The 20,356-nt window shown below is 39.0% G+C and overlaps 1 protein-coding gene across 1 annotated transcript; it reads right to left on the bottom strand.

Moving 5' to 3' along the window:
* Positions 1 to 1,173: 1,173 nt before the first annotated feature.
* Positions 1,174 to 18,489, bottom strand: LOC126367364 (CD63 antigen-like). Its single transcript, XM_050010861.1, has 5 exons — positions 18,275 to 18,489; positions 6,357 to 6,545; positions 5,394 to 5,564; positions 3,650 to 3,901; positions 1,174 to 3,411 (listed from the first exon to the last, which is right to left on the bottom strand). The coding sequence occupies exons 1-5, from the start codon at positions 18,347 to 18,349 to the stop codon at positions 3,229 to 3,231; spliced, it is 870 nt and encodes a 289-aa protein (XP_049866818.1). The 5' UTR covers positions 18,350 to 18,489; the 3' UTR covers positions 1,174 to 3,228.
* Between the last annotated feature and the right edge of the window lie 1,867 nt (positions 18,490 to 20,356).

The following is a 20,356-nucleotide window of genomic DNA, read 5'->3' as shown; positions in this document are numbered from 1 at the left end:
AATATACGGAGCTACCGAAATCGAACCAAAACGTAGATACCTATTTTTGCAATGAAGTCATTCTACCTAGTCGCCTTATCGGCTTATAGATAACTTATCGTTATCTGGTTATTCATGCATAGAATATTTTCAACATATTTTCAACCTACCTTGCTTACCGCTTAGCTTAACCTGTATATATAAATCAACAACATGTTTAATGACAATAAATGATTTGGTATTGGTCATTATGCGTATTGTTAGTTTTGCTAATGCGTCATTATGCGTTTTGGACGTTTTGCGTGTATGTCTAAACTCGAATTTTCCGTTAGTCATTATACGTATACGTCTTTTCACGTACGCGTCATTTTGCGTTTTAGTAGAAATGCTAATAGGTCAATATGCGAATGTGTCATATTGCGAAAAAAACCATTGTATTATTGGTCATTGTGCGTCAAAAGGATCTAAACTATGTCTCTACGCTGAGGATCTTTATAAAAAGCAACTATAAAAATAAGTATTTTATCAATCTTTTCTTATTGTAGATTTGCCGCAAATGGCATTAACCAACCACTTGACCGAAGTTTCATATCAATCAAACACATACAGGATGTTTGTGACGTCGTAACGAAAACTTTGATTCACACCATGTTTCTGAGTAGTTATCAAGTGGAATGTTCCGTCGCGAAAGTATGGAACTGAAAATAATAAAAAAAAACACTAAAATTTTCAATTCCACTTGATATCAACTCGGAATCATGGTCTGAATTATCCCCCTCAGTATTCGTTACGTTGTCACTAACCAGGTATAGGTACTTTAAAAACTATTTTAATATAATTATTTATAATATACCTACTCATTCGTCACATACCTAGGTACCTCTTAATCGAAACCCATTTCTCGGGTAGGTATGTGGGTTTCCTTATAAAACGTTTTAAAGCATCTTGTAGGTATCATTCGTCCAAGAACAATTGATTACGAAATAAAACCACACCTTTTTTATACTTTTTATTACAGGTAAGTAATGACCTTATAAATATAAATACATACATATTATATGCATTGAATAACTAGTTTTATATACAAAATACATTTTTAGAACTAGAAATATTATCGATATTTTTAAAGAATGCTGCGATATAATTTTTGCGAATATACCATCATAGTTGCCATTTCTTTTCGATTTGTTTTAACATTGTAGAATTTATAAATAAATATATTTTGATAAAATTAAAACGAGTACGTATTTAAAAAAAAAAAGGATGTAAAACAATGGAACAATTACAAATACAGATAAATTCATAAACATTTTTTTTGTGTTGAATGATTTTTTGTACCACTTCTCACTGTAGCTGATTGCTCTTTAACTCTAATTAATAGGGTATGGTAAGGTTCGCTCGACTGTCGGTTTATGAACACGCCAATAGTGATGTGATCCAGCCGATTTCGGCTACGGCGACTGCTTCAAAATAGAGTTTATGAGCAGGACACTAAATAAGCATGCATATCTGTACCCTTAGGATTGTAGAACATAACTAAACTATTATATTAACAAGTATTTAATGTTCCATACTTAAAAATAAATGTCTTAGTCTGTGTTTATATATAATGACTCATTTAGTACATGTACGGAGTACAGTCATTACGGCATGTCGTATAAACAGGAAAAACTTACAGCAATGAGTTGGTCTTCGATTAAACCTTCAGACTAGTAGACTCATTATACGACCACAAATGAATATATTGCTACAAAAATAATATAGTTTTTAATGTTATTATTTAGGCCACAGTGGTGCTGATTCCTGCAGACATCATCTAATTTTATTATACTCGCTCCTTGTTCGAGACGGTTTTCAATGTAGTCTACGTCTTATGCTCCAGGATCGTCACAATTTTCAAAGCTTCGTTTCCCGCTTTCTGAACGCACCTGTCAACTAATGTCATTATGTTAGCATGTTTCATGGACAACTCTGTCACCTGTAGAGACTTTAGAGCGGAATATTAAAATTGTAGGGAGGGAGTCCCCATCTCGAACAAGGAGCTTCGTATAATTAAGATAGAACTTCTCATATAGGTAAGTTCGTTTAATCTCATAATTATAAGCTATATCTGTCACTTTTTTATCCGCCGAAAAGGAAAGAAGGGTAGGTAACCCCGTTAGGTGAAGTTATGTTCACAGCAAACCTAATTTTAATAAGTACCTACAAAACCTTTAAAAATATTGATAACATTGGTGATCTCACTTTTTATACTTAGTACATTTAATTAATTTAAGTTTATCTATCTTGACAGCATGTTTCTCATAATTAAAACACATAATAACGGGTTCTTACCGCGTTTAAAAATAGGGATATGAGACTCCCGATATTTCGACACTGTTGCAAGTGCCATGATCACGGGATGACTGATGAGATTGGAGTGGAGTAGGTAGATCCATAATTTTCAACGGGCAGACATATACACTCTTTCTTTAATATCGGGAGTCTCATATCTCTATTTTAAACGCGGTAAGAACCCGTTATTATGTGTTTTAATTATGATAATATACGCGTAAACTTAAAACATGTTTCTCATGTCTGTCCAAAATAAAACTGACGTAAAAGTTCCTGCTGAAAAGAAACCCAAGTGACGCTTGCTTGTTGCACACAGAACTAGAAATTGAGCCGCCGATGGGCGCGAAATTTTATCTTAAAGCGTTTATTACATTTGCCAATCCATCCTGCTCAAAGGTCAAGGTCGCGGGCGCGGTGACCAAGATCGTGTAATCTAATAGTAAATTGCGTAACCATGGTAACCTGACAGGGCAGCAGTAACAGTCAGTACTATCCAGAAGCGGAGAATAAGAGTCCTAGTACGGCTTTGAAATAGACTACTCTGGGCGCCATCCCACTCTCGTCAGACAGGGTACTGCGGGGCGGAAGGCAAGAGGGATTTAAAACAAACAATAATACTACGTAATTTTCTATGAAATTGCTGTTTCATACCAATCCCACGCAGCCTGCTTGTCCTGCTTTTCCGCCTATGTGTACATCAAGCTTTGATTTACTCATCGTGAAGAAAAATATTAGTCATAAGGGTAATAAGAGTTCCTTCACAGGCCGAGCGTTTGTTTTTCTTCTCTACAGGCACTTTTTTTTTATAACCAAATAGTCTTTATTTACTAAATACCTTAAAGTATGTTTAACGCACCTATCAAAAAAAATCTAGTCGTTTTAAAGGACTGGCAATGGCTTTAACATTGAGCCTCTTTAAGCGGTGGTCTGACCGTGGAACGGGACGTAAATGACGGGAGCCGCCTTCTCATTCTCAGGGTTCAAGGAGGTGTATGCGTTGATCATACGCTCCTGGATCTCCCACTTCCTGCGCGCGCGCTCCGACTTGGCCTTCCTGATAGAACTGGCCAGGGAGAACGAAAACACGATGCCGATAACCTGAAAAATTAACACAGGTAAGGTTTTTTAAAGTACTTGCAATTAAAGCACATAATAACGGGTTCTTATCGCGTTTAAATGGGGATATGAGACTTGCAGTTAAACGTTAATATAGTATGGGGAACTGTCAAAAATGACATCTGATGTGAGAAATTGGCAGTTATCCTCAGGATTAACAATCTTGTGGCCAAGTATGTTGCGTTGCAGTCCCAGAAGAGTACTACGAAAAGAGCCGAACCTGGATGAAAGCGATGGTCATAGCTCCGGCGCCAATGAGGCCAGCGCTCTGGTAGACGATGTAGATGACTCTAGGGAGGCACCCCTTGGCGTACAGCTTGGTGCACTCCTCCACAGCCAGCTCGCTGACGAACTGGGTCTCCGCGCAGCAGGAGTTGGGGACGGTGATGTTGTTAATGCTGATGCCCGTAATGCCGTTCGGGTGGCTCACGTCCCTCCAGTCTTCGTACTGGTCCACCCCGCAACAGTTCAGCTGGAATGGTACAAGTATAAGATGACACCAGTGCCCTGTTTATCAAAACTTACAAGCCCTGTACCTATTACAAGAATTTTCTTGTAAAAATTTTCATTATTAAGTACAAGAATTTGTTCATCAAATCTACACATGTAAATTACAAGTTACAAGTGTCAATATTTAAAAGTATATTTTACAATCCCTGAACTTTTTCGGCACAGTGCCGTGTTAATCAAAACTTACAAGTCTACATGTTCACAAGCTACAAGTTACTCACAAGTACGTGTAAATTACGTTTATAAAAAAAGTAGGAGGGACGCGTCGTCTGAGAGGATAATATTTGAAATAATTAATCGACCTTAGTAATCTGAATGACGCAAATAACCATGAAAACCTACATAAGATTACTTTCTAACTTGATAGGACTTCGTAACAAAAGTTCATGCAATCATCATCATCATCATCAGCCCATTAACGTCCCCACTGCTGGAGCACGGGCCTTCCCTATGGATGGATCGGGCCTTAAACCATCACGCGGGCCCAGTGTGGATTGATGGTTATTAACGACTGCTAATGCAGCCGGGACCAACGGCTTAACGTGCCTTCCGAAGCACGGAGGAGCTAAAGATGAAAACTTTTTTTTTTGTGGTCACCCATCCTATGACCGGCCTTTGCGAAAGTTGCTTTACTTCAACAATCGCAGGCCGAGCGCGTTAACCGCTGCGCCACCGAGCTCCTCAAACAAAAGTTCATGCAAGTTATCTTCTATTTACTTGTGGCTCTGCTCACCCCATTAGGAATTACATTGTGTTATGGGTACATTTTGCGCAGTAGACAAATAAGTAAAGCGTTTTCCGATATGATATCGTTATCGTTATCCATCAATACATATATGTATGACTGGCTATATTGATCTAAGTACACAAATCACATAATGTAACATCAGGTATCCCATAAGGGGCAGGTTAGTATATATACACCTACTTTTGCCAGCTATGTTTAAGTCACTTGTACGAGTCTATTGCCATTAACCGGGCACATAATCTTGGAAATCACATGGTAAAACCATCTGTGACCCAAACATGTAGTCGAATTACCTAAGTAGTTTAGGACCCGAGCACATATTCAAATCCGGGACACTACTATCACGAAAGTAAGTAGGCACCTAGTTAGGTACTTAAGTAAGTACCTAGATAATACGAAGAAATAAGAAATACGTGACTACAATAAAATCATGATAATATTACATTGAAACACTTATCTACAAATAAAATTGTTCCTACTTAATTTTTTTTTCTTTGTGGCTAAAGAAAGCCTGTTTATCTATACAAAGTATTATAGATTGATAAAAAAAATATCAACATTGTGCTAGATTGCAGGACTGTACCAAATCGTGTTTTTATAACTGATTCTTTTTCATTAAGAGATGACAATTTACTTAAATAAAGAACAAACATCGAATGACAAGAACAAAACGCGAGGAAGATGATGACGACGTTAAGAATCTTACCCTGCTCTGGATGAAGTCAAAGGCGGCTTCAATCTCGGGCTTCTCATAGTAGTAAGGCAGGGCAGTCCTCAGATTCTCATCCAGGATATCTTCGACCTGGGCCCGTAACACGTACGCGGTCACAGCGGCTGCTAACTCCAGCACCAGCACCAATGTCAGGATCACTGCAAACTGAAGAGAAAAGGGTTAAACTTGCAAATCGTCGCCTCATAGTAAAACTCGTCAATGCCATTTTTTTCAACAAAATCTCGATTTCTTTTAATTAAATTCAATTCCATGTAATAATTGAGTCCATATTTTTTTACCAGTGTTGAAACTAGGGGGCAACTCAAAGAAACCTGGCGACGCTCGGTGGGCCGAGAGTTGGAAACCCTCGGCATGCCATGGGAGCAAGCTACAGAAGCTGCATAAGATCGCGAGGAGCGGAAATTTGTTATTATAGCCCTACATCCCAATTAAAGAATTTGAGGAAGAAGAGAAACTAGCAAGGTTTTGTTAACAAAAATCACATCAAAAAAGGAGCTTAGGTACGTGGTTCTCCCTGTCAGGCAACGAAATATCTAGTAGTCCCTTAAGGCAAATTACGCTGGGACGGATAAACTCGTCCGCGGCAATTCTTCTACTTCTCTAGAATGGCTTATGATTGTGAGATCAATGACCACATCAACCCTGGTGTCAAGCTTGCTATTGAGTCTCCAGAAGCCCTGACATGGCCTGACAAATATGGCAGACACAGAAGAAGAGTAAGGCTTCATCTTATCGGTTGTGAGAAGCTGCAGTAGTTTTAGGCGGATGAGACGTTCGTTACGTAAAAATTGACGATTCAAAGGTGGAATTATCTATTTACGAAGTCTGAACAAAATAGTACGAATGTCTTCCGATAATCCAAAATAAAGCAATTGAAAAACGATATTCATTGCTAGTTTTAGAAAAAGGGGTGGATAAACTAAACCAGATACTTACAATATTAACCAAGCAGGTGCTCTCCTTTAGTGCGCCGACGCAGCCGAAGAGCGACACGAACAACATGATGATCCCGATGACGATGATGAAGGTTGCAGGCGAGAAGAACTTGTCGTCCAGGAACAGGGAGACATCGTAGTAGATGGCGTAGATCGTCGTGCCCACGGATATGATCAGTGCTGACGTCAGCTGGGGATAATATAGGTCGAGTTTAAACTTCATGCACTAAGACCCGTGAAAAGCACAATTGGAAACCCTGTTATCGGTTTTTACCCTACCTAAGACCTTCCATAAACTTATTCCGCTCAGGCATTTCTACCTGGGGACCACCAAACGTACGGCGGGCTATCACGCATGCCTGGTTGAGATACCCAAAATTCGCACCAAGCAAATTCGCTTCATCTTTTGTAATGCGTACGGCCAACGAGTGAAATGCACTTCTGCCATCGGTGTTCCCTTTTAAAACTTGTGTTCCTTCAAGGCAATGGCGGCAATAGCAAAATATTTAGGTGGTTCGAGACCTCAAAGTGGCACCCCTCAGCCCCTTAAAATACATTTTTTTTCCAGTAGTTTGCGGCCACCGAAATTTACCTAATTAAATCTATTAAAAATTTTGTTTACAGCCATCCAGTGAGTTTTATGTGGCCGCAATCTATCCCGATGTAGTTAGCGGCCAGGGTGGACCAGTCTTGGTGGCACACCTAGCACCAACTTAGAGCCGCCACTGCTTTAAGGCAAGACTGAATAGGCACCTTCTGGGTGAACTCGTTGCACCGTTGGCACTTTGGTAACTTCCTTATAAGGAGGAATGGCATTAAGAACAAACACATTTGATTTAAAAGAAAGTGGTGCAAATGAAATCCCACACTCCAAGGATCCACGCCTCTCTTGCCAGTCACAATACGATAGTTATGTCAACTTTATAAATGTTGGCAGGATTGAGGAAGTGTACTACGAATTGACCGCAGCTTCTAGCAGTATCTGCTTAGTAAGGAGGTGTCACCACTTACACGTTTCACAGGGATATCGTGTGCCCTTGAGATGAGGCATACGATCTATTTATTTGGGCGACACACCGGATACTATCCATCGCCCTTAATATCCTATCCATATTGTCTTCTGCCGAAATGTGGCGATAGGCTTTACGAGAGCGAGTATATTTTGTTTTTCTGTAATAAATCGAATGTTATCCTAATACAGCGGCGTCGTGTATTGATTTTACAATAATGCGAAGCCATTTCCGGATTAAAGGTATTACGATTAATGTGAATCCAATTTGCATAGTGTATGTTGGTATACCTACGGTATGCTAAACTTATAACGTTCTATGTAAGTCGCTATAGGGAATAATAATATGGTTCACAATTGTCTAGCACATAAATTCTTTTAATGAAGGCCTTTCCAGGCTACGTTCCACAAAAACAATATAGATGGCGCTGTAAAGATGGTTCTTTGTTTAACTTTCTAATTTTATGGATAACAGACATATTTTGCAACTTTCAGACACAAGGGCATAACACATCTTCCATCCATTATTCTTCTGATCACAATAAAGAGAAGCAAATTAGGCAGCAACATAACTCTATACATCGTACGTACGTACGTAAACAGCCTATATACGTCCCACTGCTGGGCACAGGCCTCCCCTCAATCAACCGGAGGGGGTATGGAGCATACTCCACCACGCTGCTCCAATCCGGGTTGGTGGAGGCGTTTTTTACGGCTAATAGCCGGGACCAACGGCTTAACGTGCCCTCCGAAGCACGGAATCATCTTACTTTTTCGGACAATCAGGTGATTCAAGCCTGAAAAGTCCTTACCAAACAAAGGACAGTCTCACAAAGTGATTTCGACAATGTCCCCATCGGGAATCGAACCCGGACCTCCAGATCGTGAGCCTTACGCTCTAACCACTAGACCACGGAGGCTGTTAACTCTATACATAATGTGATCGAAATATCAAGCAACAATTATTTTTATATATACTTCTGCTGTTATTTATTTATTTATTTTATTTTACAATGTAGTTTTGAATAATTTATCTAACCGAGTAATGAGTAGGTAAATGGGCAATAATTATCACGTTTTTGTACAGCGCCATAGTAGCGTAGCGCGTTTTTTTGCCCGTGCTACTCAAATTCAAATTCAAAAATATCTTTATTCAGTAGGTAACATAGTTACACTTTGAATCGTCAATTTTTACATAACGAACGTCTCATCCGCCTAAAACTACTGCAGCTTCTCACAACCTGTATAGCCGGGGAAAAGAAGCTGCAAGAAAAACGTCGGCACAGGGCCCTAGACGTTTTTCGTACTACCAGTAGTACCACGGGCAAATTTTTCTTCCCCTGGAAAGTAGTCTGGGAAAATCCCTAATTAATTTCATTCCGGAAAAAAATTGAGACCACGAATTTTCATCCGGATTGTAACTATCCTATTACGAGGTGTTTCAGAAAGGCGTTTTATTGTGGCTTGTATTTTATTACCTATTATGTAAACTCATCGCGTACATCACATGTGTCAAACCACTGTCAATCATTTTTGTTTTACCGTGATTTATTGTAAGTAGTTTAGCCTCAAACGTACTTTGCCGGAAGTATGTATAAACGGTAACGACACGTGCAAAGTACGTGAAACTACGTCTAAAACACGTGATAGGTTGAACAAAGGTATTTACTAAGTAAGTTGTTTTAACTGCCGTGTCAATTGATGGCAATCCATAAGGCTATATTTACTTACCCACCCGCTATTTTAGCAGTGAACCGCTACACGTAAAATCAATACTTTTTTTTGACGTAACTTATTGTAGATTTGCCGCAGATGCCATTAACAAAGGGGGAGCGCTGAAGGCTCTCACCCGGTACAACGTTTAAGACAACAGGCCTGAGGGTGCCCAGTTGGGCGCGAACCTCGGCTCAGGGCGTCGTCTGAGAGAAAAAATATTTGAAAGAATTAATCGACCCTAGAGGGTCGATAGCGATAAACGCTGATTAAGGGAAATCATGACCACGCCGGCGGGATCGGTATCGGGGTAGTAAAAAATCAATACTAATCTTTATAAAAAGGTATAGTAGGTTTGTGAGTTTATATTCTTTGTAACAGTATAAATAACAAAAAAAAAACCACAGAGTGCACTTGCAACAGCAAGTGTAGTGTGGTATGCAAAAGGAGGTCAGAACTTGCTAGATACATATTAATGAAGAACACTAAATACAGGGTGTTAGTGACATCGTAACGAATACTGAGGGGAATGCTTCAGCACAAGATTCTGAGTTAATATCAAGTAGAGACTTGCTTCCTATGTACGTAATGTAATATGTATTTACTTATAAGGATTTATACTACAAAAGTTCATTGTTCCTAAATAGAAGCGATCGAGAATCAAACCGGGCACTTTGGATATAAGCTGCTTTTATATAAGCTCAAGTCATACAGATACTGCGGGAAATGCGGTCCAAAATTAAAAAATTGGAAAGACGTGGCCAGAAAACCTTCCAGCACAGGGCCCTAGTCCTACTGTTTCATGCTTTCCTTTCTTTTCTTTCTTTTAAATCCAATTTCTATTACATAATTTATAGACTTCGGTAGTACTGTAGTTCAGTCCGGTAGCGAACATGAGGCCTGTGCCCAGCAGTGGGACGTATATAGGCAGATTATGTGTTTATGTAGCGAACATAAGGGAAGCGAATGCGTTTCGTGGTCTTAGCGAGAATCTATACAAAGTCTATACGGTGCGCTCTCGTTTCAGGAGCCTTGATATCGCATACCATCCCTTGGCCAACATTCAGTAACAGCCTTAGTCCATCTGGGGTCTGTTTAATAAAACTTACAATTGTAAATTACAATGACAATTTGATGTACATTGCGGAGTGTATGATCACGAATATTTTGCAGTTTCATATTAGCTACGCAATGAACATCAAATTGTCGTTGTAATTTACAATTGTGAGTTTTATTAAACAGGCCCCTGTTGTCTTCCCGTCTTTTCAAGTATCCTGCCCATCTCCACGTAAGCCTAGCGATTCGTATACCTACGGTCACGAGTACTAATATGTGTTCACTTTAAAACCACGTCACATTAACTTTTTTGACAAATTAAACCGTAAGTCTCATTAAATGTCAAATATGATAGTGCGACAGGGTTCTAAAGTGGGTACATGATATTGCTCATGACTGTACATGTTTGAGTTTAGTGCGTTGCCGAATTTCGTTTGGTATACGATCTACGAGGGGCCTGTTTCATAAAACTTACAATTGTAAATTACAACGACAATTTGGTGTTTATTACGTAGCTCATATGAAACTGCAAAATATTCGTGATCGCACACTCCGCAATGTACATCAAATTGTCATTGTAATTTACAATTGTAAGTTTTATTAAACAGGCCCCAGGTGGACGCCTAACATGGCGCGCTTCATAGCCCGTTGTGCCACTCTAATTTTATAAATGTGCTCGCATATTTGTCTCGCTTGAGCGCTATTTAAAATCGCAAATAGTATCTTCCGCGTACACCTGTGTGGTTCGAGCCTTAGTTATATTATAATAGCCGTAGCATTGCTTGTACTCGTTGGAGGGTGAAAAATCAATAATATTGATAAACCGCTCGCCGCAACACTGACCTTGCTTTGAATCGTTTAGTTTATTCAACAACTATGACTATATCAACTATAATAACATGCATTATCTTCTTCTTCTATCGTGTGGGTTGTGAGGTTTCTATTGTAAGATCTTACTGTTTTTTTTCTTCTTCTTATTTGTTTTTTGCTTGATTTTTGTGTGTGCAGTTTTGCAAAATAAACATTTCTCTCTCTCTCTCTCTCTCTCTCTCTCTGAATTACCAACCCCATCAACTATGGTGTCAGGGTTACTATTAAGCAGCCAAAGGCGCCAAAGGCTCGTGTAACGACTACTTACTTATATCAGTAAGTAGTAACCGGGACCAACGGCTTAACGTGCCTTCCGAAGCACGGATCATCTTACTTTTTGGACAATCAGGTGATCAGCCTGTAATGTCCTAACCAAATTAGGGAACACAAAGTGTTTTTGTGATTTTTCCCCACCGGGATTCGAACCCGGGACCTCCGGATCGTGAGCTTAACGCTCAGCCACTGGACCACGGAGGCCGTTACTACATGCATTATTATTACATAATATTCGCGCCCGATATCCCTAATGGGGTGGCAAGGTCACAATTAATTAGAAGACAACTTCTGTCGTGTCGGTTGTGAGACGGACGATCCATCTCAGAAAACCTGGTGTCAGGGTTATTAGTCAACCTCGAGAAGCCCTGACATGGCTCACGTACTTACATGAGTAACTAGTAACCGGAACCAACGGCTTAACGTGCCTTCCAAAGCACATAATCGTCTTATTTTTCGGAGATTTTTTTTTTTACATGTTATTTTTCATATAGGTATAGATATATCTATCAAAAAAGCACATGTGAAACATAACTGGCGAGGAATGGGAGTATATACTACTACTGTATTATACATCTCTGCCTACCCCTTTGGGAAAACAGGCGTGATGCTATGTAATATGTGTTATTACACAAAACCGCATAACACGCAGCCTCTCGTACTAGTTTATACGAAGAACCAATGTAAATACTTCAACGTTTATTGAACAAATGACTTATGAAACTAAATTACAAAGTACAATGTCCAAACAAATAAGTGTTCCTCAGATAGTAGCATGACTCATTTGGTACAGTTTGTTTTTACTTACTATTAGCATGTAATAAGGAATAATACTACGTATAGAGCGGCAACTCTCCGCTCCCCACCTGCGGATGAGCTAGGTTTACCTCACCCCCCTTCGAACACAGTTTAGTCCTGGGTCTAGACTTAATTCGTATGGCGTTAGACGTCACACACACAGATGCGTCTGTACGATAATGTCAATGTGTATTGTCTGTGTAAAACAAGGTTGTTTGTATGAAGTGTCCGGGGTGTGCTTAGGGTTAGGAACTTTGCTGCTCTACCAGAACCAGAATGAATAAAGCAGGCCGTACCAAATGAGTCATGTAACCTGAGTATGTTACTATTTTAGCTGCTCACGTGTTTAGTTTACTTGTTATTACAAATATTAAGCTCTCTTTACACAGATGCCCGCAATTGTTGCGAGCGGGGGAGCTATTTTATGGCAACGCAGTGAAATTCTGTGTGAACGCGTGAGAATCATCAAGTCATAAACAAGTCTTAGAATAAAGAGAAAAACCGCTTTATGCTTCAGATTGCAGTTTAGAAAAACCAAACTACAGGATTGTAAATTACAAAATAGGTATCTCCGGGCATATAGTGACTTATTGTAGATTTGCCGCAGATGGCATTAACTACTTGGCCGGAAAATTTAATGCCGCGATATGCGGCAAATATACAATAAGACACGTAAAAAAAATCATAAGCATCTATTTGATATAACCTACCACTGCATGAGACCGCCATGGTCATAATAATAAGGATAAAACGTTGTTATTCCGAAAAGTAACTAACTTTTTCCTCTTATATGTATTTCCCCCTTTATATCCTTTATACACGTGGGTATCCAGTATCCACGCTGATGCATATTTCAATTTCCATCCACACTATGCGACCACTGTACAGTATCTACATCATATCTATCTATACTATAATAAATCTGTAGAGAGGTCAATTCTGTACATTAAATATATTTTCAAAATAACTATCAGGGGGTGATTAGTGATCGATACTGATGCCAAAAATGCAATCAGTAAAATTTTTGTCTGTCTGTCTGTCTGTCTGTCTGTCTGTCTGTCTGTCTGTCTGTATGTTCCTTATAGAAACAAAAACTACTGGACGGATTTTAATGAAACTTGGTACAATTATTCTTCATACTCCTGGGCAGGTAATAGTATACTTTTCATCACGCTACAATCAATAGGAGCAGAGTAGTGAAGGGAAATTTTGGGAAAACGGGAGAAGTTACTCTATTTTTTAAGCTTCCGTCGCGTGAGCAGCCTTAATGGTTAAAGTTACATAGAAATCATGTATGACGGAAATATCTTCTAAATATGTAATCTAAATATATAAAAGGAGAAACTGACTGACTGACATATCAAAGCACAGCCTAAACGGCTAAACGTAGGCACTTGAAATTTGGAAGAGACGTAGCTTAGGTACCGTAGAGGTGCACTAAGAAAGGAATTCCCGGAAATTCCACGGGAACGGGAATTAGCGGGAAAATCCTTTTGTATGAAAAATCTAAAACACTCAAATTAGACGTTTGAAATTTGGCATGCAGGTACCTTAGGTACCGTAGAGGTGCACTAAGAAAGGAATTCCCGAAATTCCCACGGGAACGGGAATTAGCGGGAAAATCCTTTTGTATGAAAAATCTAAAACACTCAAATTAGACGTTTGAAATTTGGCATGCAGGTACCTTAGGTACCGTAGAGGTGCACTAAGAAAGGAATTCCCGGAAATCCCACGGGAACGGGAATTAGCGGGAAAATCCTTTTGTATGAAAAATCTAAACCACTCAAGTTAGACGTTTGAAATTTGACATGCAGGTACCTTAGGTACCGTAGAGGTGCCAAAGAAAGGAATTCCTGAAATTCCCACGGAAACGGGAATTAGCGGGAAAATCCTTTTGTATGAAAAATCTAAAACACTCAAATTAGACGTTTGAAATTTGGCATGCAGGTACCTTAGGTACCGTAGAGGTGCACTAAGAAAGAAATTCTCGAAATTCCCACGGGAACGGGAATTAGCGGGAAAATTCTTTTGTATGGAAAATCTAAACCACTCAAGTTAGACGTTTGAAATTTGGCATGCAGGTACCTTAGGTACCGTAGAGGTGCACTAAGAAAGGAATTCCCGAAATTCCCACGGGAACGGGAATTAGCGGGAAAATCCTTTTGTATGAGAAATCTAAAACACTCAAATTAGACGTTTGAAATTTGGCATGCAGGTACCTTAGGTACCTTAGAGGTGCACTAAGAAAAGAATTCTCGAAATTCCCACGGGAACGGGAATTAGCGGGAAAATCCTTTTGTATGAAAAATCTAAACCATTCAAGTTAGACGTTTGAAATTTGACATGCAGGTACCTTAGTAAACTTAAATTGCAAAATTCCTACGGGAACGGGTGTTAGCGGGAAAAAACATTTGTATAAAAAAATCTAATCTAATCTAAACTTCTAAATATATAAAAGGAGAAACTGACTGACTGACATATCAACGCACAGACTAAACGGCTAAACGTAGGCACTTGAAATTTGGAAGAGACCGCGTAGCTTAGGTACCGTAAAGGTGCACTAAGAAAGGAATTCCCGGAAATCCCATGGGAACGGGAATTAGCGGGGAAATCCTTTTGTATGAAAAATCTAAACCACTCAAGTTAGACGTTTGAAATTTGGCATGCAGGTACCTTAGTAAACTTAAAGCTTAGTTGCAACAAGGTATTGCAAAATTCCCACGGGAACGGGAGTTAGCGGGAAAAAACATTTGTATGAAAAAATCTAAACCGCGTAAGATACGAGTAGATGTTTTTAATCTAGCATGCATGCATACCTAAGTTTAGTTATGGCTGTATTTTGAAAAATGGGAGTTAGCGGGGAAAAAATGTCGTATGAAAAAATCTAAACTGCATTGACATACACTCCCACACACACAAAGATCTCTCTTTTATAACACGCTACGCGGACGAAGTCGCGGGCAAAAGCTAGTGCATCATATTATTATCAAATCTTTTAAGGGGCAATGTATACATTTTTACAATAAGATTCCCATTGACATTCAGAATTTGCCTTTCAACTGTTTTAAGACAGTAGTTAAACAAATCTTTACAAAAAAGGTTATTATAAAGTTAGTGATTATTTAGAAGATATGAATGCACGGTATTAACTGTCTGAGAACTGATATTAGGCAGCTAAATTACTCAATTGTATACCAATATTTTATGTTTATTTTTATTTTTTATAAAGAACGTCTAGGGCCCTGTGCCGAGGTTATTCTTGCAGCTTCTTTTGCCCGGCTATACAGGAATACAGGTTATGTAAAAATTGACGATTCAAAGTGTAACTATGTTACCTACTGAATAAAGATATTTTTGAATTTTGAATTTGAATTTTGCATCTTAAGACTGGTTAAGCTGCAAGTTGCCTTGAAATACTTGTGACTCTGCCCATCCCATTACGGATTTGGGTGGTGAGTTAACAGTATATTCTTCTCCTGTAGACCCCTGTCTCAGTCAAGTTGCAAACGAATACGAAAATCGACAGTGACAGTGATAAAAATGTATGAGATTCACATGTTACTTCATGTCAGTCCAATACATTTTTATGTGACCTTCAGAATGACTGGTCACTCTTATTCTGTCGGAGTATTTTAAGTTAAAATGATGCTCAATCATTCCTTCCCACTTAATGCCGCTTAGTGCCAATCACCAGACATTTGCTTCCAACGTATTTTAGAAATAAAATAACATTTAAAGGTGACTCGTTGTCGGGACCACTAGGCGTGGGAGCCGTGATAACCCAGTTGGCCTAAACCAATGATTATCGAATTTTCAAATTCATATTTGGATCATAAAGGATTATCACGTGCTTAGCGGTGAAGGAAAACATCGTGAGGAAACCCACATTCTCTTGAAATGCATTTTCGGAGATATGTGACCTAATCTGTATTGGGCTGGTCTTCCCTTCGCGGGTTGGAAGTTCAGACAGGCAATCGCTTCTGTAAAAAACCGGACCTGTCAAATCTTCAGGTTAGGTAAGCGGACCCTGTGGTAAACGGGATAATGCTAGGGAGATGATGAGAATAGGAGTGACAGGCCACCATTTTTATGACTGTCATTGTCGCTTTTCGAAATCGTTTGCAAGTTGGCTAACCTCCCTGTTCGTACATCGCATGCCTGCGCAGTGCCTAAAAATATTTCCACATCGTCATACGTATCAACTGCATTGCGACTACTTACCTTCGACAAACTACATAATAAAAGTACGTACCTATTCGAGTAGTTCCAGAGAATTGGCTCATTTGATACCAAACAATGCGATACCAGCTTATCTTACACTGTGAGTACAGACATTACTTTACCACTTGATCCTCTGATACTGTGGCAGGGAAAAAACCGGTCAAGTACGATTTCGAGGTGTACACCAATGGTTCCGTACCTACCTAACATTAGAAAGAAAGTAGAATATTTGAAAGAATTACTGCCTATATGGCTAGAGTAATAGGATCGTCGGGATCGTATATTACGTCCTTCGGACGCCGATACTTTTCAATATTAATTAGAAACGACTTGTTCATGATTATATCACAATAACATGAACATTTTACAAAAGTCTCAATAAGCAATAGGAATTCGAACTGTCAAAGTACATAAGCTAGTGTTGTTACGTTCATTTGCATAGTAATGTATCAGTCGATATTAGGGTAAACGATATACATTAACTAGAACGCAGGCATACCCCTGACATTCCATAAAAATGTGATTCTTACCGTGAGCCTTTACAGGAGTAAGGATAGCGGCTTACAGCTATGTAAACGAGACTCCCAGAGGATGTCACATCTGCTTTCTCGCTCACTTGCTTTAAAAGCAGACTCAAACGATGGCCTATCGAGCTCACATTCTACTCTTATGACGAGTTTGTTACTTTAAAAAATATAATTTATAAGTAATTACCTAAGTATATTATATTTTTTGTTAATACTAAATAAGAATTACTGTAATATGTATAATAGGTATATGTTACCTATTACTACGAAACTTTATTGGTAACAAATGTGTTACGTGTAATAATTCTTACCAAAAAATGATTATGATTACGATAAGACCCAGAGGGGGTGAGGTAAATCTAGCTCTGATACGAATTGGTGCGGGGCGTAGAGTTACCGTTCTATACGCAGTATTGTTCTTTATTCTATGACACAAGTTGACGTAATGCAAACAAAAAATATGAATAGATATTCATATTTTTTGTTTTTTTTATTATTTATTATTCAGTTTGAAAAAGACAATGCCCTTGTACAGAAAACGTTAACTAAGTCTGTTTGTAAACTGTTATTCAAGCATATTTTTTAATTTTTATTACTCACTATTTTGGAATTTTATCTTTACAAAATATAGATAAGGGGAGAATGACTGTCAAAATCGCGTAAAGATTCCTTTATCTTTAATTACCATTTCGGTCATCGTCAATCTAAGAAACACGCTCTTGTCATTGCAGCATTTTCCATGCTACTTTTTAGGGAAAAATAGGGCAGTGGTTTCCCTCTTGCCTTCCGCCCCGCAGTACTCTGTCTGACGCAAGTGGGATGGCGCCCAGAGTAGTCTATTTACAAAACCATACTAGGACTCCTGTCTTCCGCCTCTGAATAGTACTGACAGTTACTGATGCCCTCCGTCAGGTTCCAGGTTACAGTCCCTGTGACTTGCTCCTTCCGTCCTGCATTGTCGTACCGATGGCTCCCATCCATACCATTACCATTTCGGTACGGAACCCAAATATTTTGAGCGTTCAGGAAAAGTATTAGTTTATGGTGCTAATTTTAGATGTATGACCACTTGTGTTTTATTATGTTGAAGGACATGTAGGTTTTGTGATTAGGTAATTATTTCTTCGGGATATTATAGGTGGCCTTAATGCTTATTTAATAGTTTTATATTACGCTACGTAGTTACTATGCTCGTTGACAGTAAATATCTGTACATTTCAAACGATTTCAGATTTCAAGATGCTCCCTCTTGAAATTAAATTGCCTATAAATACAATTAGTACAAGTGCGAAAACAAGTACTGCAATATGGAACACAATTATTTAAGTGCTGGTTAAACTTGCGTTCGCGGTTGTACTTTTAATATCCGAGACTTAAAGGTATCGGATGACGCAAAAGCCAATATTTCACCATAAAATCGGAATAACAAAACACTGTTAGAAGTAAACTCACCACAAATATAGCCGTAACACAAAGCAGCATGTACTTTATGCACCGCATACCCACTTCCAGATTATTCTGGGTCATTTTGAACACTGAACTATTCAAGTCACTGTACTGAACTGAACAAGGAGTTAGAGCGATTTTCAGTACTCCTTATCAGTAGGTTGATAACATATCAGGTGGTTGACGCGCGAACACTCGGCGCTTCTAACAACGACTGTTTCAATTTCAATGCCATGAAAAACACGCTCGGTTTTCCTCAGTTACTTAATTAGCGTTTGAAACTCAGCGCTAAATGCCAACAAGGCGTCATCTTTATGTAACTACGGCTTTAAACTACTTGGATATTTAATATTTTATAATCAAATTATCCATTTTGAAACTACCTTTTGAACGCCGTGACCTTGAAATGAGGTTGTAGGTATAACAGGTGGAAAGCTAGTTATCGACCCGCATTAAATATGAACCATGATTTACGTGGTTGTACTAAGTCTATTTTAGTAGAAAAATACAAGAAATATTCGAGTAAGTAGATTCTTTTCGTTTACTAAACAAGGACGGCTAAAATAAAACAATAAAGTTGAGAAGAATGAGTATATTACCATAAAGCGCCTGTCAGTCCAGTGAAAAATAAAATGTACGTAAATAAAAAACTCGCTTCTGTAAAATATACGCGGATTGTCATCATCATCATCATCTCCCTAGCATTATCCAGTTTTTTACAGGGTCCGCTACCTAACCTGAAGATTTGACAGGTACGGTTTTTTACAGAAGCGACTGCCTGTTTGACCTTCCAACCCGCGAAGGTTGGGTCACATACCTCCGAAAATGCGTTTCTCGGGATTTCCTCACGATGTTTTCCTTCACCGCTGAGCACGTGATAATCAGTTGTGATCCAAACATGAATTCGAAAACAAATTCGACAATCATTGGTTTAGGCGTGTGCTGGATTCGAACCTGCGACCTCAAAGTGAGATGCAAGCGTTCTACCAACTGGGCTTCCACGGCATATTTTACGTGTCACGGATTGTAATGGAACTAATAATCCTCGTGCCATGGCCGGGACCTCTTTGATTCTTTCGTAGAACGGACTCTACATTAAGTACATATTGATGGCGGTTTTATTAGGTCGTATTGTACCGATATTAAACGTCATTCATAACCATTGCTATTAAAATATCATCAGTTACTTACTAACTACATAGAATCCTACACCATTCTTCACATCTGTCTTTTTACTAGCTAAGCGAATGATACTTGATGAAGCGGCTTCTTATTTCTTAGAGAAATGCAGATCATGGGAGTAAAACTCTTTAGGACCCCGATACCGACCCCGCCGGCGTGGTCGACGATTTCCCTCATTCAGCGCTTATCGCTATCGACCCACTAGGGTCGATTAATTCTTTCAAATATTTTTCCTCTCAGACGACGCCCTGAGCCGAGGTTCGCGCCCAACTGGGCACCCTCAGGCCTGTTGTCTTAAACGTTGTACCGGGTGAGAGCCTTCAGCGCTCCCCATTTGTCCGGCCAAGTAGTTAATGCCATCTGCGGCAAATGTACAATAAGTCACGTCAAAAAAAAAAAAGGGAGTAAAACCATACATATATACACAAATAAGCGCCTATTTTCTACCGGGAAAAGCAGGGACTATGGAATTCCATTTGCGTTGATCCTGACACACTTCTCTTGCTTCCTCCACATTCATTAATCATTTCATGCACGCCGTCAGAGTAGGACGTTCTAAACCCTTTCTAACGACATCCTCTACAATTTGGTCAATCTACAATAAGGTGTACAGTCATGAGCAATATCATATATCCACTTTAGAACCCTGTCGCACTATCATATTTGACCTTTAAGGACACTTAATGTTTAATTTGTCAAAAAGTTAATGTGACATGGTTTCAAAGTTTAAACATATTAGTACTCGTGACCGTAAGAGTCCAGTTTCTTACAAAGTAATAAATTAACTGGTCGCACTTAAGACCTCCTGGTTACATGTCGTTTCTGTAATAGACAAAAAACACCTACAAAAACGTGAAATTTTATAATTACGACATCTAATGGTTCATAATTTCAAGACTGTTTACA

Source organism: Pectinophora gossypiella, chromosome 6, assembly GCF_024362695.1.
Source record: "Pectinophora gossypiella chromosome 6, ilPecGoss1.1, whole genome shotgun sequence".
In the NCBI taxonomy this organism is placed as follows: Eukaryota; Metazoa; Arthropoda; class Insecta; order Lepidoptera; family Gelechiidae; genus Pectinophora; species Pectinophora gossypiella.
Note: the sequence above shows the minus strand (reverse complement) of the source record. Positions and strands in the feature narration are given on the sequence as shown.

Bases quoted from the DNA above. Each gene is read 5' to 3' on its own strand.
- LOC126367364 (XM_050010861.1), bottom strand. From the start codon at position 18,349: ATGACCCAGAATAATCTGGAAGTGGGTATGCGGTGCATAAAGTACATG. The intron at 6,546-18,274 runs GTGAGTTTACTT...TATTATCCCCAG, and splicing joins GTGTTACGGCTATATTTGTG to CTGACGTCAGCACTGATCAT. The intron at 3,902-5,393 runs GTAAGATTCTTA...GTACCATTCCAG, and splicing joins TTGACTTCATCCAGAGCAGG to CTGAACTGTTGCGGGGTGGA.